The 20,751-nt window shown below is 40.0% G+C and overlaps 1 protein-coding gene across 1 annotated transcript in view; it reads left to right on the top strand.

Moving 5' to 3' along the window:
- The window catches only part of LOC122788692 (extracellular calcium-sensing receptor-like), a 78,402-nt gene extending 61,988 nt beyond the window's left edge, over window positions 1–16,414 (top strand). The window contains exon 5 of the mRNA XM_044055587.1: window positions 15,519–16,414. Coding sequence (XP_043911522.1) covers window positions 15,519–16,414 — 896 coding nt within the window. The remainder of the gene's footprint in view (window positions 1–15,518) is intronic.
- The last annotated feature ends 4,337 nt before the right edge of the window (window positions 16,415–20,751 follow it).

Raw genomic sequence — 20,751 nt, forward strand, 5'->3', positions numbered from 1 at the left:
AGTGTGCAGTTAGAACTTGTCTGATCGAAGACTGCTGGAACGGGGCTCAGTTTTTAGCTTTTTATTGGTTAATTGTTTAATTTGTTTAAATCAGTTTGCTCATTTGCTACTGTTATATTAAAAAAACAAATACACTTTATGCATCGCATAGCTAGGGTTAAAATATTCCCAGCGCCATAAAGTCTGCTGTTCAAATTTTCCCTTAGAACTAGCCAGTTTTTTACTTTTAGCACTCAAATCTGTTTCTTTGAGCTCAGCACTTGTTCAGAACTCATTTTAAGCACTAAATAAGCTGCAAATTACTAGAGCACTCAACTTTCCTCAATTGTCTAGAGGAAAACAGTTTTTAGTACTTAATAAATAAGCACCTATCCAGGCATGTCTATGGGTCAGCTCCTGGTGTTTTCTCCTGTCTACCTTATGAATCTGGGCATCTTGGGCAATGCAGCAATTGGCTCATGTACACAGACAACCCTCTCCTCCTACCACCCAACACTACAACTTGTGAGAGATGCACTTATATAGCCAAACTGGAAGCAAAGCCCTCTTCACCCAAGTCTGGACTAGAGTGTCAAGAGGAGAGGGTAAACATCTGCACCACGCCGCACTCATCACTTAGTCCCTCAAAACCTACACCACCAAAACATATACACAGAAACACAAAACACACACCTACATTCACGGAGGCTCTCAATAAAAATCTGCCCAAGCAACAGAGACCTCCAAAGCAGAAACGCAAGCACCCTCCACCCCCCAACACAACCCAAATGACACATAGCCCACAAACTCAGTGTGTCACCCAACCACAGCCAATAAGGCATAACAAAATACCCAACACTCTAGCCATAGGTGACTCTATAGAGAGGTACAGTGATGTTCCACTCACCAGGATAAACAAGGAGAAATTTACTGTCAGCTGCCTGTCACGTGCCAGGATCCGCCACATAATGCACGCATTCAGGTCACTCCACAAGTACAAATATGACTCTGTCATTGTCCATGTTGGTGTGAATTACCTGAGATGTACCTCCTTGGACTACATGAAAAGAGACATGGAGGAGCTCTCCGATCTTGTAGCCCAGGCAAGTATGACCCTAGCATCCTGCCATCACCCAGAATGATACCACAGTACAAGGACAAATGAAAGACTTCAACAATTGGCTAAGCTTCTGGTGTCATTCTAAGGGGATCCAGTATCTGTCTGCCTGGGATGGCATGATCGACAGACCATGATGCTTTGACAGAGATTGCCTGTACCTGTTGCCCTTGGGATTCTGGATACTGGCTAAGGCTCTTGCCACCCCATAGAGCTTTTTTTAGGCAAGGTTCAGATGACAAATTCACCACCGTAACAGGTACAAGCAAGCAAAATCTGAGGGTAATGCTACTCAATGCTAGAAGTCTAAACCTCAAAATGCACTCACTTGAGGCACTCCTTAAAATGGAGAACATCAACATCTGTGCAGTGACAGAGACCTGGTTCAAGGCTCTAGAGAGTACCCCTGCATTACCAGGCCATAATTCACACCACACCTTTTGGCAACCTAACTTGGACCAAAACACTAAAGGCAGAGGAGTGTCCATATTCATTAAGGATATCCACACCCCCAGGCTAGATGCTCAGCATAATGCATCCGAGATTATCCCAGTGCAACTAACTTTGGGCAAGACCGCAATCCAAATTGTAGCTTGCTAAAGATCCCCCACCATGCCCCAGGATTCCCACTCCTCCTTTCTTGATACACTGGAAAATATTACAATACAACCTAACACCCTAATAATGGGTGATTTCAACTACCATACCATTAACAGGGAAAACTACACATGTACTCTTTTGCTCAACAATTTCTGGACTTCATAAATTCCAATGCCTTGGATCAACTTATCCACACCCCCACCAGGGCAGCAGTATCTTAGACCTGGTCATTAACAACATGAGCGACTGGTGTTCCACACCAGAGGTCAATTCCTCATTGGTCAGATCCAGCCACAAGCTAATCACCCTAGACATCCACATCCTGTCTCCACCCCCCATTAGGGAAACCACCGTAAAAAATGTCTCCAAAGCCAACTTCATGCTTCTTAAGACAGAAGTGGCAATCTTCACGACACTCATGCAGACGGACAATAGAGGTACAACTGCAGAATCCTACACAAATGCCCATTATAAGCACTTACATGCGTGCATGGATCATGCTATCCCTAACAGAACCAAGATGCTATCCTCCAAAAAAAGGAAGCCAATCTGGTGGTCCCCTACCATAAACAAACTCTACAACAGAAGAAAGAAACTGTTGCAAAAAAGAGTAAAATCCCATGATTGGAGGAACTCCCTGGTCAGCCTCAGTAAGAAGCTGAGATCCCTCATAAAATCCTCCCAAAGCTAGTTACAAAAACAAAATTGCCACTGTTTTTAAAGACAACCACAAAGCATTGTATAGCTATGTCAAGAATCTCAATGGCAACCCTCAGATCTGCTCTGAGTTACAGCACAATGGCACTAAATATACAGAACCAACTGATATTGCCAATATCCTGGCAGACAGGTTCAGTGCTAACTTTACCCCCCTCACACCCCCTAAAGGGCCCATCTCTATACCGGAAGAATGCAAAGTTCCTGTAATCATGGCTGCACAGGTAAAAACCACACTCTCAAAAGCCAAGAACACAGCATCCATAGGACTTGACAATATCCCAGGCTGCTTTCTACATGAACTACAGAATGAACTGGCACCCCACCTAAGTACCATGTTTATTCATAGCTTCACCTCAGGCTTTGTACCCACTGAATGGCACACAGCAACGGTTATCCCACTCCACAAAGGGGGATCCACCACGGACCCCGGGAACTACCGACCCATTAGCCTGACGAGCCTGGCCTGCAAGGCCATGGAATGTATCATCATGTAATTTATAAACAAAGACATTGGTAATCTCCAAACTCCGAACTCCACCCAGTTCGGGTTTGTAAAAGACAGATCATGTCTCCTAAACCTAATAGACTTCTTTGAAGCAGTCACCAAAGCTGTAGATGAGGGTAAGGTGGTTCACACAGCCTATCTAGATCTCACAAAGGCTTTCAACACCATCCCCCACTCTGGAATTATAGATAAACTCACTAAACTAGGTATAAATCCCTATGTCACAAGATGGGTTGCCAACTGGCTCACTGACATAACCCACACTGTGAAAGTAGCAGACTCCAAATCTGACTTCAGACCAGTGACAAGTGGAGTACGCAGGGTTCAGACCTGGGTCCTCTCCTGTTTGGTATCTACTTCTCTGAAGTACAGGCAAACACAAAAGGTCTTTGACTAATGATGTTCACAGATGACTCCAAACTAGGAGCCATAATCAAAACTCCTAACGATGTGGACATCCTACAAAAGGGCCTCACTGAGACAGATGCCTGGTGTTAAAGCCATGGCCTCAAGCTCAATGCCAAAAAGCGCATTGTCATCCCTTTTGGTAAAAATTCTGTACCCATGAACTACCACATAGGCAGTAGTCTACTTTACACCGAAAGTGTGATAAGAGACCTTGGGGCACAAGTGGACTGTAGTCTCTCCTTTGATAATCACATTACCACAGTAGTCAGGAAATCCTTCTATGTGGCACACCTCATCACAAAAGGTTTCTCATCCAGGAAAAAAGAGGTAATTGTTCCCCTCTACTCATCACTCATTAGACCCGTTATAGAGTACAATGCCCCTTTTGGTATGTACCTCACAAGACATCTACAACAACTGGAAAGGCCTCATAAATTCCTCACAAAGAGGATTACTGGCCACAAAAAACTCCAGCTTTACTCTGTCGCATATCACCTACTCAGAGGTGATCTCTGCCTAACATACAAAGCTATGTCAAACCCAGAGCTGCTGGACATGCTCCACTAAAAGAAATCCCAATCCCTCCAAGTTACACGCTCTAGGGACCTAAACCTTGTCAGCACAATAAACAGAACGTGCTGTAGGGATAGATTCCTGTCCCAGAGACTTCCCATACTCTGGAACAAACTACCTATCTATATCAAACAAAGCTCCTCATTAGCACTCTTCAAGAAAAATCTTGATGACAGGTTGGGAAATAGGAAATTCACCCTGGGGATCACTTCTGTGGCTAGGCTTATCTAGGCCCTAGGGCCAATAGCCTAGTACCTACCTATGAACTTATGAATCTATGTGAGACTGCAGAATTCATGGGCTTAGGAAACATGCCCTTTCATCAATATTGTACCATCTCAGAGTTAGTATATATAATTATCAGGGGGTATAGAGGAGCTGCAAAAACAATGCTTTGAACTTTTTTGAAGTTTTGCATACACTGAGGCTAGTGCTCAGTGCATGCATAACAGAGTATCGACATTCACATTATTGACCTTTTATTGTTGATATTTTGACTGTCAACATTTGTGTTTTTTAAGTATAGTCAGTGCAACTCTTTCTCTCTCTCTCTCTCTCTCTCTATATATATATATATATATATATATATATGGGTCTACTGCTTTTCATCAAATATCACGTATTCAAAAAAGAGCAGTAGACCGCTCAGTTATGCGAAAGTGCACTTATTCGAAAGTGCACTTTTGAGAACTCAACTTCTATGAACGGATCGCACCACAGTGGATGACAGCAGGAAAACGTGCTATGTCCTCCACTGTGGTGTGGTAGTTACGGACCTTAGGGTTAGGACACGGGTCATGGTAAGGGGATAGCCCTAAGGTCCGTGGCTACCACATCACAGTGGAGGACAGGCTATCCTCCACTGTGGTGCCGTAGTCACGGACCTTAGGTTTATGGAGCTGGTCATGGTAAGGGGTTTCGCCCTACTAGCTATTCCCTTACCATGACCCGCTCCCTAACACTAAGGTCCATAACTACTGCACTAAACATCAGTAGTAGCCTGTTCGCTGAAGCGAGTTTCGCGAAAGTGCACTTTCGATTAAGTGCACTTTCGCATAACCCAGGGTCTACTGTGTGAGTTTGAAGAAGTGTATTTTCGAACTTACACAGTAGACCTATATATATATATATATATATATATATATATTTATATACATATGTATATGTATATATATATATATATATATATATATATATATATATCATATATGTATACACATAAATATATATGGGTCTACTTCAGAAGAACAAAATCTTACCCGAATCACTAAACGTTGAGACAACTTCGCTGAAACCACAAATAAATGAACCCTCAGATCACTGACTAGAAACTAGTAACTACATGTATGGCACCATAAAAACATCAAATCAAAGCAAATTAAACCCATCCACATGGGGGCAACCCCCCAACTATATATACCAACTCCAAGCTCACACTATAGTGTGGAAAGGGGCAACGTTCAGTATGGTAGCCAAGTGGTTCATTTCCCACGGTAACTTTCCTGTCTTCCGAGTCTTCATTTATTTGTGGTTTTGACAAAGTCGTCTCGACATTTAGTGATTTGGGTAAGTGGGATTTCATTCTTCTGAAGTTCTGAAGTAGACCCATATACGTAGATATATATATATATATATATATATATATATATATATACATATATCTATAGATATATATATATATATATATATATATATATATATATATATATATATATACATACACATATATATAGAGAAGTAGATACCAAACAGGAGAGGTCCCAGGGCGAAACCCTGTGGTATGCCACTTGTCACTGCTTTGAGGTCAGATTTGGAGTCTGCAACTTTTACAGTGTGAGTTCTGTCAGTGAGCCAGCTAGCAACCCATCTTGTGAGCTAGGGATTTATACCTAGTTTAGTGAGTTCAGCTATAATTCCAGAATGGGGATGGTGTTGAAAGCCTTGGCGAGGTCAAGATAGACTGTGTGAACCACCTTACCCTCATCTATGGCTTTAGTGACTGCCTCAAAGGAGTCGATCAGATTCAAGAGGCATGATCTGCCTTTCACAAACCCGAACTGGGTGGGATCCAGAGTTTGGAGGTTACCAATGTCTTTGTTTATGAGTTCCATGATGATACATTCCATGGCCTTGCAGACCAGGCTCATCAGGCTAATAAATAAATAGTTCCCAGGATCAGTGGTGGCTCCCCCTTTGTGAAGTGGGATAACTGTTGCTGTGCACCATTCAGCGGGCACAAAGCCTGATGTGAGGCTATTATTGAACATGGTGCTTAAGTGGGGAGCCAGTTCATTCTGAAGTTCGTGTAAAACACAGGCTTGGATGTTGTCCGGTCCCATGGATGCTGTGTTTTTGGCTTTAGAGAGTGCAGCTTTTACCTGCATAGTTGTGATTACAGGGACTCTGCATTTTTCCTGTATAGATATGGGCCCTTTAGGGGGGTGAGGGGGGGTAAAGTTAGCACTGAACCTATCTGCTAGGATGTTGTCAATATCAGTTGGTTCTGTAATTTTCGTGCCTTTGTGCTGTAACTCAAAGCAGATCTGGGTGTTGCCATCGAGATTCTTGAAATAGCTATAGAATGCTTTGTGGTTGTCCTTAGAATTAGTGGTAATTTTGTTTTCGTAGCTAGCTTTGGAGGATCTTATAAGGGATCTCAGCTTCTTATTGAGGCTGACCAGGAAGCTCCTACACTCATGGGATTTTACTCTCTTTTGCAACAGTTTCTTCCTTCTCTTGTACAATTTGTTTATGGCAGGGGACCACCAGACTGGCTTCCTTTTTTTGGAGGATAGTGTCTTGGCTCTGTTTGGGATAGCACGATCCATGCACTCATGTAAGTGGTTATAGAGTGCATTTGTGTAGGATTCAGCAGTTGTAACTGTATTGTCCATCTGCATGGGTGTCATGAAGTTCACCACTTCTGTCTTAAGAAGCATGAAGTTGGCTTTGGAGAAATTTTTTACCGTGGTTTCCATAATGGGTGGTGGGGTCGGGATGTGGATATCAAGGGTGATTAGCTTATAGTCAGATCGGACCAACGAGGAGTTGACTTCAGGTGTGGAACACCCATTACTCATGTTGGTAATGACTAAGTCTAGGATATTGTTGCCCCTGGTGGGGGTGTGGATAAGTTGATCCAGGGCATTGGAGTTTATGAATTCCAGAAAGCGTTGAGCTAAGGAGTTGGTACACGAGTAGTTTTCCGAGTTAATGGTGGGGTAGTTGAAGTTGCCCATTATTAGGGTGTTTGGTTAAACCCTAATATTTTCCAGTACATCAAGAAAAGAGGAGTGGGAATACTGGGGCATGGTGGGGGATCTGTAGCAAGCTACAATTAGGATTGCAGTTTTGCCCAGTGTTAGTTGCACCTGGATAACCTCGGATGCATTATGCTGAGCAACTAGCCTGGAGGTGTGGATATCTTTAATGAATATGGACACACCTCTTCCTTTGGTGTTTCGGTCCAGGTTACATGGCCGAAATGTGTAGTATGTGTTATAGCCTGGTAGTGCAGGGGTGCTCTCTGGAGCCTTGAACCAGGTCTCAGTCACTGCACAGATATCGATGTTCCCCATTTTACGGAGTGCCTCGAGTGAGTGAATTTTGAGATTTAAACTTCTAGCATTGAGTAGCATTACCCTGAGTTTTTGCTTGCCTGTTCCCGTTACGGTGGTGAATTTGTTATTTGAACATTACCTAAAAAAGGCACTATATAGGCAGCAAGAGCCTTAGCCAGTATCCAGATGGGGTAGGGGTGTCACTTCCACAATGACAATCATCTCAAGCCAAAGTTTACACCACTAGGTGGCTAGCCTTGCCACGGTAATTCATTCGTACCACTCACTTGCACATGCACTCTCACCCGTGGCCAATGTAGAGTGTCCAATCCACATACTGCATGTCTTTGGAATATGGGAGGAAACTGGAGCACCCAGAGAAAACCCAAGTGACAGCAGGGAGATCATGCAGTCTCCACAAAGAAGGAACATCATCTGAGAATCGAACCAGAGAACTTCTTGCTGTGAGGCGCCAATGGTAAACACTGTACCACCATGGCCACCCCACCACTGTGGCTGGTTATATTCCTTTACATCTGTGATGAACTTTCATCGACATGAAATACTTTGTGAAACTTCATCAGTGATGTCTTTCATTGAAACACAAAAACAACTAAATAAGATGATCGCAAATGAAACAAATATGTTTCAATGCTGATCGCCTAAAGAACCAGAAACTTTCCTTTTAGATGGGGGACATTGCTCTCTACACCCTCTAACAATGTGGGCTCTGCCCCCACACCCCCAGAAATTAAATATACTAACTCTGTGGTAGCACAACCATAAAGAAAGAGGATAACTCTAGAACAATTATATTACAGTTGAACTATTGCAGTTCGACTGCAATATAATTCCACCATTGCAACTACTGATGAAACTGACTTCAAATTGTGGTACATAATGAATGAATACTACAACCAAATCATCTGTAGCCATATATATTTATATATATGTGTGTTCATGTGTGTGTTTAATAAGAAAAGTTTTTATTATGTTTTTTCGCCATTGATCATCCGAGAAATAACATCTCTAAATGCTATGCATTTTCATGGTTTAATGAGAAGTCAGTAAGTATACAAGTAAAAGACTGATATGATTCACATATTAATGTAAAACTGCAAAACCTGCTGCCAGTCCTTTGCTGGCATTTCCCGCTTCCCTTCTAATGCATATTTATTTTCTCTGTGTAGTAAAATCTGAATGTTCAGTTTCATACTATGCACCTATTCTTCTATCTTCATCTGTTACTTTCACACGAGATGTGATAGAGGTACAGATGAGAGGATATGTTATACTTTTTAGTATTTAACTAGTTATCTATTCAAACCTTGTTTTTGATTACCCCTCAACCCTAAGGGAAGATTCCAAAAACAGTCTCTTCTTACAGAAAAGTGTTTCAAGACATTGTAGAGAGTTTTCTATCTGTCATCCCCCCCACCCCCCACGGCAGTATCAAAGCATATAAATGTAATTTTCTCTTTCTTCTCCACAGTGCCAACATCATAGGTTCTAGGGGCCTTTATAAACCTAGACAAGTATTCCACATGTATCCCACAAGTTTATGTACTTGGCTTTTGTAAATCTAGTCAAGTTTCACAAATGTATTCAACACGTTTATGTGCCTTAGATGTTATTTTAAGGGTTATATGTAAGCTAGGGCAAGATTTACATGCTGACTCTGTCCATTGGAGACATAGGTGCTAGTGCCGGTTTGTATTTCTGATTTCCTGTCCACTGGTCCAGCTTTCTTTTAAATAAGGTTACAGAAGAGCTCTGCTTCACATGGATGGAAAACCTGTTCCAGAGAAAAGGATTTTCTGAGACACTTACCCATCTCTCTAATATGTCCTATTTATGTTGCAAACAAAGTTTAAACCTCCTAGATAGAGTAAGTATGATGCTATTAATTTTGCAAATATGCAAAAACATCTATCAGAGTGGGATCCAAGGCTGCCTTGTATGCCAAACATGGATCGCCTCTCAACAGTTATAGGAAACTGATTATAGAGATAGGTGTTTGAGGTGATCTGCATAGGACTTGCTGTTTACATACTGCATTCTTTTGTGAGGAACCTCTGTGGACGTTCCAGTAGATCCATGAGCTGGTCGGGTATATACCCAAGGGGTGTTGTACTCAGCGATGGGCCTGAGGAGGGATGAGTACAGTGGAATGATGACTTCTTTAGACCCAGATGCAATGCTCTTGCTTATAAGCTGAGCAACATATAATGATTTCCAGGGTCTACTTTATTAACTTGAATGTTCAAAAGTTCGAATGCATAAAGATCGACACATATGCATTGAACTCTTAAATGTTTGAAAGTTAATAAAGAAAAAAAATACACAGAAAAAAAAAAGATGTAGGCAGGGGGCAAGCCTCTCTGCACCCCCCACACCCCCCGCTACTTAAATACACCAACTCCGAGATCACACTACATTGAAGTAAACAGAAATCTCCACCTACAGAGATTTCTGTTTACAGTTTTCGATGGCTTGCACTTTCGATGCATATGGTTCCATCCATATATATTTGCGGTTATACTCTTTGGCGTAAATAAAATAGACCCTGATTTTCATACTATCTTAGACACATGTTGATCAAAATCCAGGTCACTATCTACATACAGCTCAAATTCCTGACTACTGGTTCTACACTTAGGAGTGTAGCTATGAGGTAATTTAATAGGGTGGCTGACTTCCCATAGGGTAGTATTACACATTTCTTGGCACTGAGATTTAAGCTGTTGCTTTGGCACCAGTTATTTTATCTCTGTGTTAGTCCTTCCTGTAGGATGTTAGTGTCTTGTGGGATTCTATGACTACTCATACTTTGCAATCATCTTCAATGTTGGTCAGCCAGAGGACCTTGAAACTGGCCATGACTTCTGAGATGTAGATGCCAAAAAGGAGCATATCCACCACTTTGCCCTGAGGAACTCCACTAGTGACCAGCCTTTTTGTGGAGGTAATGTTCCCTAGCCCAATCTTCTGGGTCCTATAGCAAGACAGACAGCTGGCTAGGAGTTAGACTTTCTACCATGCACAGAAAGAGTAATGTGTAAGCTAACACTTGTGCAATATTCCTATTACCTCAGATGGGACCGACTTCTTATCCTGCTATTCCTTGAGGGGGTTGGGAGGGTGGCTTAATGGCTAAGGTGTTTGCCATACAAACACAAGGTGCAGGGTTTGAGTCTCACAAGGGACAATTGGCTAGGCTTAAAAATGACTTGCAAGGGAAATTAGCTTCGTACTAAACTATGAACTATGAACAAATTTTCTTAAACTTCAGATGTACGATTTAACCACGTTTTCCTCCTTGTTCACCTATCTTCTAGAAGTTTGAACATACTAGCCTTTTCCTCTTCTTTAACAAATCATTATAATTACTGCTGCTGCCGCCTCTTACTGTTTTAATACTTCTGCAGTTTTTCCAGACCACCCATATGCAGCTGAAACATTCTTCTCATATTGCATACATTTCAGGTTCTCATAATTATTTAAATTTATCAGGTATAGTAAATATGTCCTTCTCCCCTGGGATTTCTTGTGGTGTCTAATTTATTTTTTGTATTATACCTTCCTGTTTTCAGGAAAAGTAATACATCTGCACCCTTTATGTGAACTCTGCCTCCTCCCAAAACTATATATGTTGTCTGCTCCAGGTTAGTAATAGTTGTGGATGGTACCTTATATCTGACCTCAGTTTGTCTTCCAACTGAATATTCCCTTTGTCAGAAGACCAATCCTCCAGTCAGTTCATAGGTTCATAGGTGTATAGTAGGCAAATGACCACAAGGGCCTTATTAAGCCTAGCCTTACTTCCCAAATCTCTTGCAAGTTTGGTACCCTTCTTAAGTGTAGGCACAGAGGCTTGGGAGATGAAACATTTGCAAGCAGGGGCCTGGAGATAAACTATTTACAGGTTGCTTGTGTCCATTAGAGGCATAGGTGCCAAATCAGGGATGAACTTCTTGTTCCTCAACCAACTGTCCAAGTTACACTTGATTTGGGTTAGAGAGGAACTCTGTCTGCTTCACATGGATGGGGAGCCTGTTCCAGAGACAGGGTAGACAGGGTAGACGCTGGGATACATACCTGTCTATCCAGTAGTTCCTGTTTATATCACAGGCAAGGTTTAAGTCTTTAGAACAGGTAATTCTGGTACTGTTTGTTTTGTGGATATGGAGGAGGTCCCTCAGAGTGGGGTCTGACAATGCCTTGCATGGAAGGCATAGATCTCTGCTCAACAGCCTGTAGGATGTAGTCTGCATAGGACACGTTACTGTACTCTTTTAGTGAGGAACCTTGGTGGATGTTCCAACTGTTAGATGTGCCTGGTTAGGTACATGCCAAAGGGGGCATTGTACTCAGTGACAGGTCTGACGAATACTGAGTACAATGGAAAATGACCTCCTTTAATGTGGATGCCATACCTTTGTTTATAGGTTGCACAATATAGAATTATGTATGATGGTCAAAGGCTAGATTACTGTCTGTGTGTATTTCCTAGTCCCTGACTACTGGGTTGACACCTAGGATTGTGTTATCAATATGGTAGTTTCCAGGGGTGAAAGACTTCCCAATGGATACTGTAATTCAGTTCTTGGCATTTAGTTTTAGTCCATGGCTCTGACACAAGTTATTTTTCTGTGTCAGACCTTCATGGAGAACATTAGTGCTAGTGGGGGATTCAATGACTACTGCTCCTAATTTGCAATCATCTGCCAATTTAGTCAGTAAGAGACCCTTGACATTGGCCTGGAAATCAGAATAGTTAATGCAAAAAAGCAGAGGTCTCAGGACTGCTCCCTGATGGACTCCACTTGTGACTGGCCTCTTTTTAGAGGTAGACTCCCTAAGTCTAACTTCCTGGATCCTAAGTATGAGCCAGCTAGCTATCCACCATGTGAAATAAGAGTTTATACTTAACCTCCTGAGTTTATCAACAATGCCCAAGTAGAGTTTGGTGTCAAATGCCTTGAACGTGTCAAGGTAAGCAATATGAACCATTCTGCTCTCATCCATTGCTTTGGTGACTTTCTCAAAGAAGTCCATCAGGATGAGTAGTCATGACCTGCCTTTGATGAAATCAGATTGGGTTGGGTAACATATTTGGAGGTTTCTTATGTCATTATTGATCATTTCCATGATAATTCTTTCCATGGCCTTGCATACAAGACAAGTGAGACATGGGTCTATAGGATGCTGGGTCTGTAGATGGCACACCTTTGTGGAGAGGGATGAATGTTGCTTTTCTCCATTCATGAGGCATGAAGTCTGTCTAGAGACTAAAGTTAAATAGCAATTCCAGAGGGCCTGATAGGTCATGTTTGGTGCTATTTAGAAGGTATTCTGAGGTATTGTCTGAGCCCATCAATGCAGTGTTCTTATAGTTCTAGAGTTTCATAGTTTAGTACTAGGCTATCTGCCCTGGGGCATTTGTAAGCCTAGCCATAGTGATGTGGCTTTCGCCACCCCATGAAATGGTACAAAAATGCACAGAATAGATTTAGAATACTGTGCCTCTGTCTAGTAGTGACACAGTGAAGGTCCCCTTATATAATAGAATTAGTTTACTGTGCCCCTGTCCAGTAGTGACACAGATGTGACCCCTGGGGTAAACTTACAATCTCCCATCCACTCATCAAGATTTCTCTTGAAGAGAGTCAGTGAGGAGCTCTGCCTAACATGAACCTTGGCCTTAGAGAGAGCATTGAAGTCCTGTAGCCTAGTCATAGTAGGGAGAGTTATATTCAATGGTATTTCCTAAGAGGGGTAAAGTTAGAGACAAACTTGTCTGCCAGCAGGTTTGCTTTATTTTCTGGCTCCTGTAACAATGAGCTCTGCACACAATTGTGTATTGCCATTGCGGTTGCGGACATAGCTAAAGAATGCCTTGTGCTTGTCCTTGGCCTGGGAGGCCAATGTTCCTCAAATGTTGCTTTGGTAGACTTTATTTGTTCTCTAAGTTGCTTGTTTAGTTTGATGAATGTGCTTCTATCCTGCTGGGTGTTACAACTCCTAATATTTGACATGATTTTCGTCCTTCTGTTATATAGTCTATCGTTCTGACAAATTCCTATTCTTTTTCTCCACACTTCTTGCTCATATTTCAGTTCTGAAATAATAATTTTTTCTGATTCTTACCCCTTTCCTGTGTTTGGAACTATTGCTGAGAATCAAAGACTACTGAATACATTAGAAAGTTCTCCATCCTCCCAGATGTGTACTACTGAGGAACCCAGCCTAGGAAGCTTGGCAACCATATCTTCCTCAGACATTGGCTTCTGTATCCCTTTGAATGTTCATGAGCACTAAATCATTTTCTGCAACTGGGACACACTTTAAGAGATGTAACATAAAAGTGAAATAAAAACTATAAGCACATTTGCTGTAGTTAGTAATAAGCACATCTTGTCATTCCCCTTCACCAAGACATTTTAAACTTCAGTCCTGCCTTCTATCAAATGCCTATTGATAGTTGCTGGAACATGGTACTGACACCCAGTCCTAGACTATTTTGGGTAGTCCACCTCCTGCCGTATGCACAGACATTGTCATAGTATGATTATACATTAGTTCAGATGCTTTTTTTTGAACTCCTGAAAAATGTCTAATATAGATTGAAGAGTTCTCTACATTGTCCAAGATTAACATTCACATGAAAATATCCAAAGAATGGATTTCCATTTGTCCTTCCTCTCCAGGTTTTCAATCCAGACTATATATATATATATATATATATATATATATATATATATTTTTTTTTTTTCCAGGAAACCTTTCAATAGCTAAAATAAAGAGGCCAGAAGAAAGAGGACTACATTCCCTGCTTAATTCTAGCTTCTCCTCAATTACACTTTTAATGAGTATATCATCTGAACAATAATCTACAGACAGTGTATAACCATGGCAAGAAGCCCTCCCCGAAGTTTTTGCTTCTTAATGTTTTTTTTAGCTTTAATGTACTGTTAAGGTTTTAAGTTTGTCTATGTGTATATTTTGTGCTCTTTGTTTCTTCTTAATGGCTATTCTAACTGTTTAGATGTCATATGAAGACAGTTCAGTTTCCTAGGTTGTAGCAAAGTGCTGCTGAGTGGGTTGTGGATACAAACTGGATTTATGTTGCATGTTATTTCTTCTTTCCACACAGCGGCATGATGATGGAGTTAACATCCCACTACAGTCTTTTCCTATACAAGTTATATTTTTTCCTTGTTTATGGTTTCTGTTTTTGTTGCAAAGCTTTTGATAACATGAATCCTAGTCATGTGGAAAGATTCATTTGTCATGTTCAAATCGACTTTCTCTATATTTTTATTCCTGCAAATAACAGCACTTACACCAGTTTTATAGAAAAGCTTCTGTCTGAATAACTAGATTTATAGCATTTCAGAATATATTTCACTGTGCACTTTGTTTTTGAATCCTGTAGATGCTGTATATTGTGACTTTTCCCTTACATATATCTTCACCATCCATCCTCATGCATGATCTTTGAAGTGCTGTGTTTTTCAGAAGAGAGACACTTTGTATATGCATTCCATTTCTGAATCCCTCTTATGTGCCAGTCTTTGATCAATGTAACTTTATACCCTGAAGATGACTTACTCAAAGTGAGCGAGGTTGGACCGTATATACCAGGCTTTCACAGGGCATATCAACTTTTCAAATCCCAAGCAGAAATGCAATGCAAATCATTGCTTTAAAACAAAGCAAACAAAAAATAAAATACATATAATTACATAGAAAGAAAAGCATAGTAGCTGTTGGTATGATGTATAAAACATTTTGATCTTTTATATGATATTATGTGATGCATTCCCCTTTAAAATATTACTGTCCATCTCATGTGATGTCAAATCCCTTATATCACTAACGAAAGGATGAAATGCTGGTTGCTGTTGTTGACATGAAAAATAGCTAATTCACTTACTGCTGCAGAAAAATCTGAATCGCTACAAAGTATACATAATAAACTGATTAAAATTGCAGATTAGTTTGAAAACTGTGCATTACCTCCTTTTAATAATTTTTTTTCTGTCTTACATAGATACAAGTGACTGCTCTAATTGCCCAAAAGACCAATGGCCCTCTGAAAATCACGAGAGGTGTATTCCAAAATCCATCGAGTTCCTTAAGTATGAGGAATTTTTGGGAGCACTTCTGGCCACCATTGCCATCTTCTTCTGTTGTGTTACTGTTGTTATTATCTGTATATTTACAAAATATATTAACACGCCAGTGGTCAAGGCCAACAACCGTGGACTCAGCTATCTCCTCCTTCTTACCATCATGCTCTGCTTCATCTGCTCTTTCATATTCATTGGCCGTCCAACAAAGGTGACATGCATGTTACGTCAGACTGTTTTTGGGATTGTATTTTCCATCAGTGTATCTGCTGTATTGGCTAAAACTATTACAGTAGTCATCGCCTTTAAAGCTTCACGCCCCAACAGCAAGCTAAAGAAATGGATGGGACCTAAGATTCCTTTCTCTTTTGTATTTTTTTGTTCACTTTTCCAAGTTATCATATGCTTTGTTTGGCTTTTGCTTTACACCCCCTACCCAGAATACACTACAGAGACCGATTTAAGTGTTATGATATTTGAGTGCAATGAAGGTCAAGACATATTTCTGTATTGTATGCTTGGTTACTTAGGTATCTTAGCTTTTCTAACATTAACAGTCTCCTTCCTAGCAAGAGCATTACCTAATAGCTTCAATGAGGCCAAGTACATCACCTTTAGCATGATAGTTTTTGTTATTGTATGGCTGTCCTTCATCCCTGCGTACTTGAGTACGCAGGGGAAGTATATGGTTGCAGTGGAAATATTTGCTATTTTGTCTTCTAGTGCTGGATTGCTAAGTTGTATATTTTTTACAAAATGCTATATTATCATACTGAGACCAGACCTGAATACTAAAAAGTACTTAATGGCTAAATAAATGTTCAGTTATAGCAAATAAAACACAATATAAATGATTTATCTGAAAGCCTTATTTACCAAGTCATCAGTTAAATTTCTTAATATTTGTCCTAGCCATTCAGCCGTGTTTCCATAGGCAGATACTTAACCCTGCAACAGATATTCAGGTTAGATTTACATTTATAGATGCTTTTTATTCAGCTATCATGTGAATGTTTAATACTTATTTATTACTCATCCTTCATTCTTTGGGTTTTTAATTCATTCAGATGACCCTAATTTAAGTCCTCTAAGAATATTTAGATAAAAAACTGTTATTGGGTTTTTCTGTCCCTTTTATTTTCTCTAAACATATATTTGAATGTCAAACACAGCTGGAAGTGGAGTGCATCATCTCTGAGGCACACATTCTTACTTAGCTGTCCAATCTTTACAATTCTGCATTACTCATTTCTTCATCCTGAAAAATAATTTATTACTTAAGCAGAATTGCAGCCATTGGACAACTATTCAGATAAGAAGTTGGACGCTGATAAATATCAAATAGAATATCTTGCCTGCCTCCCTGGATAAGGTGTAAAACATAAATTAATGATATGCAACCTTCTGTGACCAGTACAAATTACAGATGTCAATATAATACTGGTGCTGGTGAAAAACTTCTACCCTTCTGATAGTATTTAATTATAATTCCAATAATATTTATTTTTGTGCAAAATAAAAAAGGCTTGTTGTCTGAAAGAATGTTTTGCCCTTGACTACATTATACGTTTTCTTGTTTCTCACAAGCTACCCTTTCCCTAACCTGAGTTTAGATTCACTCTTTTGAACTATCCCAGAATCTAAGGTATTACCCTGAATTAGGCATAGACAAACTGCCTGTGTGTTGTATATGATTACTCTAGTTAGCTGTGATAGACAGCATAGTGTGACCTTTAATCATTGCATTACCTATTTGTTTATTTTTTTTTTAATTTGTTAACTAGGGTAGAGTACTAATCACATGACCAATGTCAGTCTCAGTCTGGTCATAGCTTTTTACATAAAGATGCAAAGAGCAGCATAAAGGGAATGCTGCTGCTGCATATGTACTAAATGTTCTAATTTGATTCCGAACAAAAATACAGACTGTACACCCAAAGAACATGTCCCACACACATCTCTTATATATTACTGTGATTTATAATCATTCTAGATGTGAAAGAGATAATATATACATGCATGGGTGTTTCTGCAAAGTCTAGCACACCCCAATATCCACACTTCATGCACATTAAAAAATTCTGTCCAACAGTGCTAGAAGCTTTTTAAAGGGAACACAGTGGTGTCTGTCAGTTAACCTTTGCTCATAGTTACTAGTGCGAAGGAAGTAGTGGCTGGTCTATGATAACAACTGCTGTATACTAGTACATTCTTGCTTTATTCTTGGATTATAAAATGCACACATACACACACACACACACACACACTCACACACACACACACACACACACACACACACACACACACACACACACACACACACACACATATGTATAATATATGTATACATGTTATTATAAAAGTTAAAGGGAATTTGTAAGTGTTGTTTCTTCCTATAAATGCTGTTTTTAATGCAGTTTCTTCTAGAGCAAATTCTACTGAATGTGTTATAATGCTGTTTAATGTACTGCCTGCATAGATATTAATACAGGATATAATGTGGTATAAAGTTTATCATGCTACTGAGCTGGATATATACACCAGGCAATACAATAGTTCAAACAAAAAGCAAACACTAACCTGGAAAGCCTGAAGAAATGCAATTAAAAGAAAAAGCTTAGAACAATATGACAAAGACATCTGTGTCTCAGTGAGCATTATGGATGAGCAGGAACTCTTAGTGGTTCCTAGCCAGACATTTGACTGGAAGAGACATTTAGCTCTCAGTGGAGAGGTATTATACCAGTCAAGAGAAGTGATTTGTGAAAGTTACCAGCTAAAGATTTGGTGGGAAGAGAATGTGCAGCAATGGTTTAAGACAGCTGTAGCCTGTAGATCTATTTGGAAGATTACCTGAAGTTCACCTGAGATTGCTTGGAATCTTAGGTAGATGTAAAACCAGAACTGTAAAACTTTGCTTTTGTTTAAGAGACTTTTTTCCTGTTGCAAATTGAAAGTTGTTTTTGATTTGCCTTTATGCTTCTTTGTAAATAAAATGCACTGACCTTGAAGCTCTGTCTCCAGTATGTTTTTTTTTAACTTAATTATTGATTTTTCAGGCAGGCAGACTCTGGTCATTTTATCAGCCAAGTAACTTCATCTCTGCCTGATAGCCTGCAAGTGCAGCTGCATTTGTTTCTTAATCTCCCCACCTGAGAAAAGAGAAGACTTCTTTTTTTTAATATGAGTGAACTGTCACCATTTGATTTATTTAAGTAGAGAGGTTTGTAGAAACATTGTGCAGAACAGCATGACAATGTAGTCCACAATAAACTTTAAAGAAAAGGGTCTATATTAGAACACCGAACTTTCAAAATTTCGAGTGTTCTACTATTGAACCCTATTAATCGAAAATTTAAAACATCGAACATACAGAACAGCAAATTTTTTCCTAGGGAAAAAATTTGCTGTTCCAAAACACATACACACAACACAAGCACACCAAGCAAACAGCAATCCACACACATACACCTAAACTCTTACACTTAACCCTACACTAAACTATAGATACACCACTAACTATCCACTTACCTTAACCCAAACCTTAACCCTAAGGTCTGTCACTATCGCACAGTCACCTCACCGCACCCTAACCCTAACTCACCTATCCCGTCCTAACCCTCACTTCCACACAATCGCACACTTACCTGACCCGTGCCCTAACCCTAACTCACCTATCCCGCCCTAACCCTCACACCCACACAATCGTACACTTACCTGAACCCGACCCGTAACTTTCCACCACAGCGCTGAAAATACCGAAGCAACAGAAACGGACAACCAAATTCTTTCCCTAGGAAAAAATTTGGTTTTCTGTCTCTTTGATATTTTCAGCATTCGTTGAAAATGGGTCGATATTAGAACACTCGAAATTTTGAAAGTTCGGTGTTCTAATATAGACCCAAAGAAAAGAGTAAGGCAACCAATACATATTCAGTCAGCTTCAAAGAACAGTAATAACAGGAATACATAATCCCTTCTGTGGGGTTCATTCTAAAACTCACCATGCCAATGAGGATGCTCAGTGAGGATGATGCTATTAAAGCATATTTTATTACTTTCAGGAGGTATGTTATTCAGTAAAGCCTAACTAGGCCAAGATTTTGTTTCCCAATTAACAGGGAAGGTGCTTAAAACTTACATTGATATGGAAGGTACAGATTTTTCAATAATCTTTTGGCTTTTCCCAGTTAGGGGGTCACAACAGCGGAACTCCGGTCCGCTAATGATTGGCAGTAGATTTTCACGAATGCCGAGGTGCCAGCTCGACGTTCAACCTTCAGCAAAGGCATGCCCATTTACGCATGTCTTTCGAATGCCCATACAACCACGGGGAGGACATGCAGACTCCACACAGAAGGTACTCCATGCACTCCAGCCGAGAATCGAACGGGAGAACCTCTTGCTGTGAGGCAACAATGCTATCGCTGCACCACCGCGGCAAATACCAAACTGAAAAAGAAAATTGCTAAGGCCACTGGGTCTCCTGAAACATAAGCTATAAAGTTTAGTAGCTGGACATTTAATAGCAATAAAAAAAATCAAGAGGGAAGTCTCATTTAATTTACATAATTGGGCATTTCAGATTAAGCATAAGAGTACTGAGAAGCTGGTTATGCTATCTTAAATATTATTAAAGCTAGTTAGGTAATGAAGCCTTGCTTAGAACTGAGTAACATAAATCTGTATGCATAATGGTACAGATACCTGAGAGCAATAAAAGATTATGTCAGCAAGAGAAATTATATTTTTAATATGTGAAAAAGGGGGAACATTGCTAAAAATTATTTAACTATTCCTGCCATTTTTAATAACGTGATTTTTAACTAACTCCCTAGCAATGTAAATGTAAGGGTTTTGTCTTTCTAAATATGATTTATAAGCAACATTTTGACAATGAAACTATGCAGATGCAATGTAACAACATAACGGCTAGAATAATAGAATCAACTTGTCTCTGTGCTACTGCTAAGTTAGCTAAATATACAATATTAGTGACTGGGAAGGAAATGGAAGGTTTAGATTCTGGAAGCATAGTCACTTTTATTAAGGAATTTTGTATCTGCAAGCAAAAAAAATACATGATGAGAGAAAGGTGGAAGTGATATGCATTCTTGGAGATAAGACCACCCCAAGGCCTATCCCTGTATTCTG

This window comes from Protopterus annectens, chromosome 14.part0 (genome assembly GCF_019279795.1).
Source record: "Protopterus annectens isolate FY-2018-M chromosome 14.part0, PAN1.0, whole genome shotgun sequence".
Taxonomy (NCBI): Eukaryota; Metazoa; Chordata; order Ceratodontiformes; family Protopteridae; genus Protopterus; species Protopterus annectens.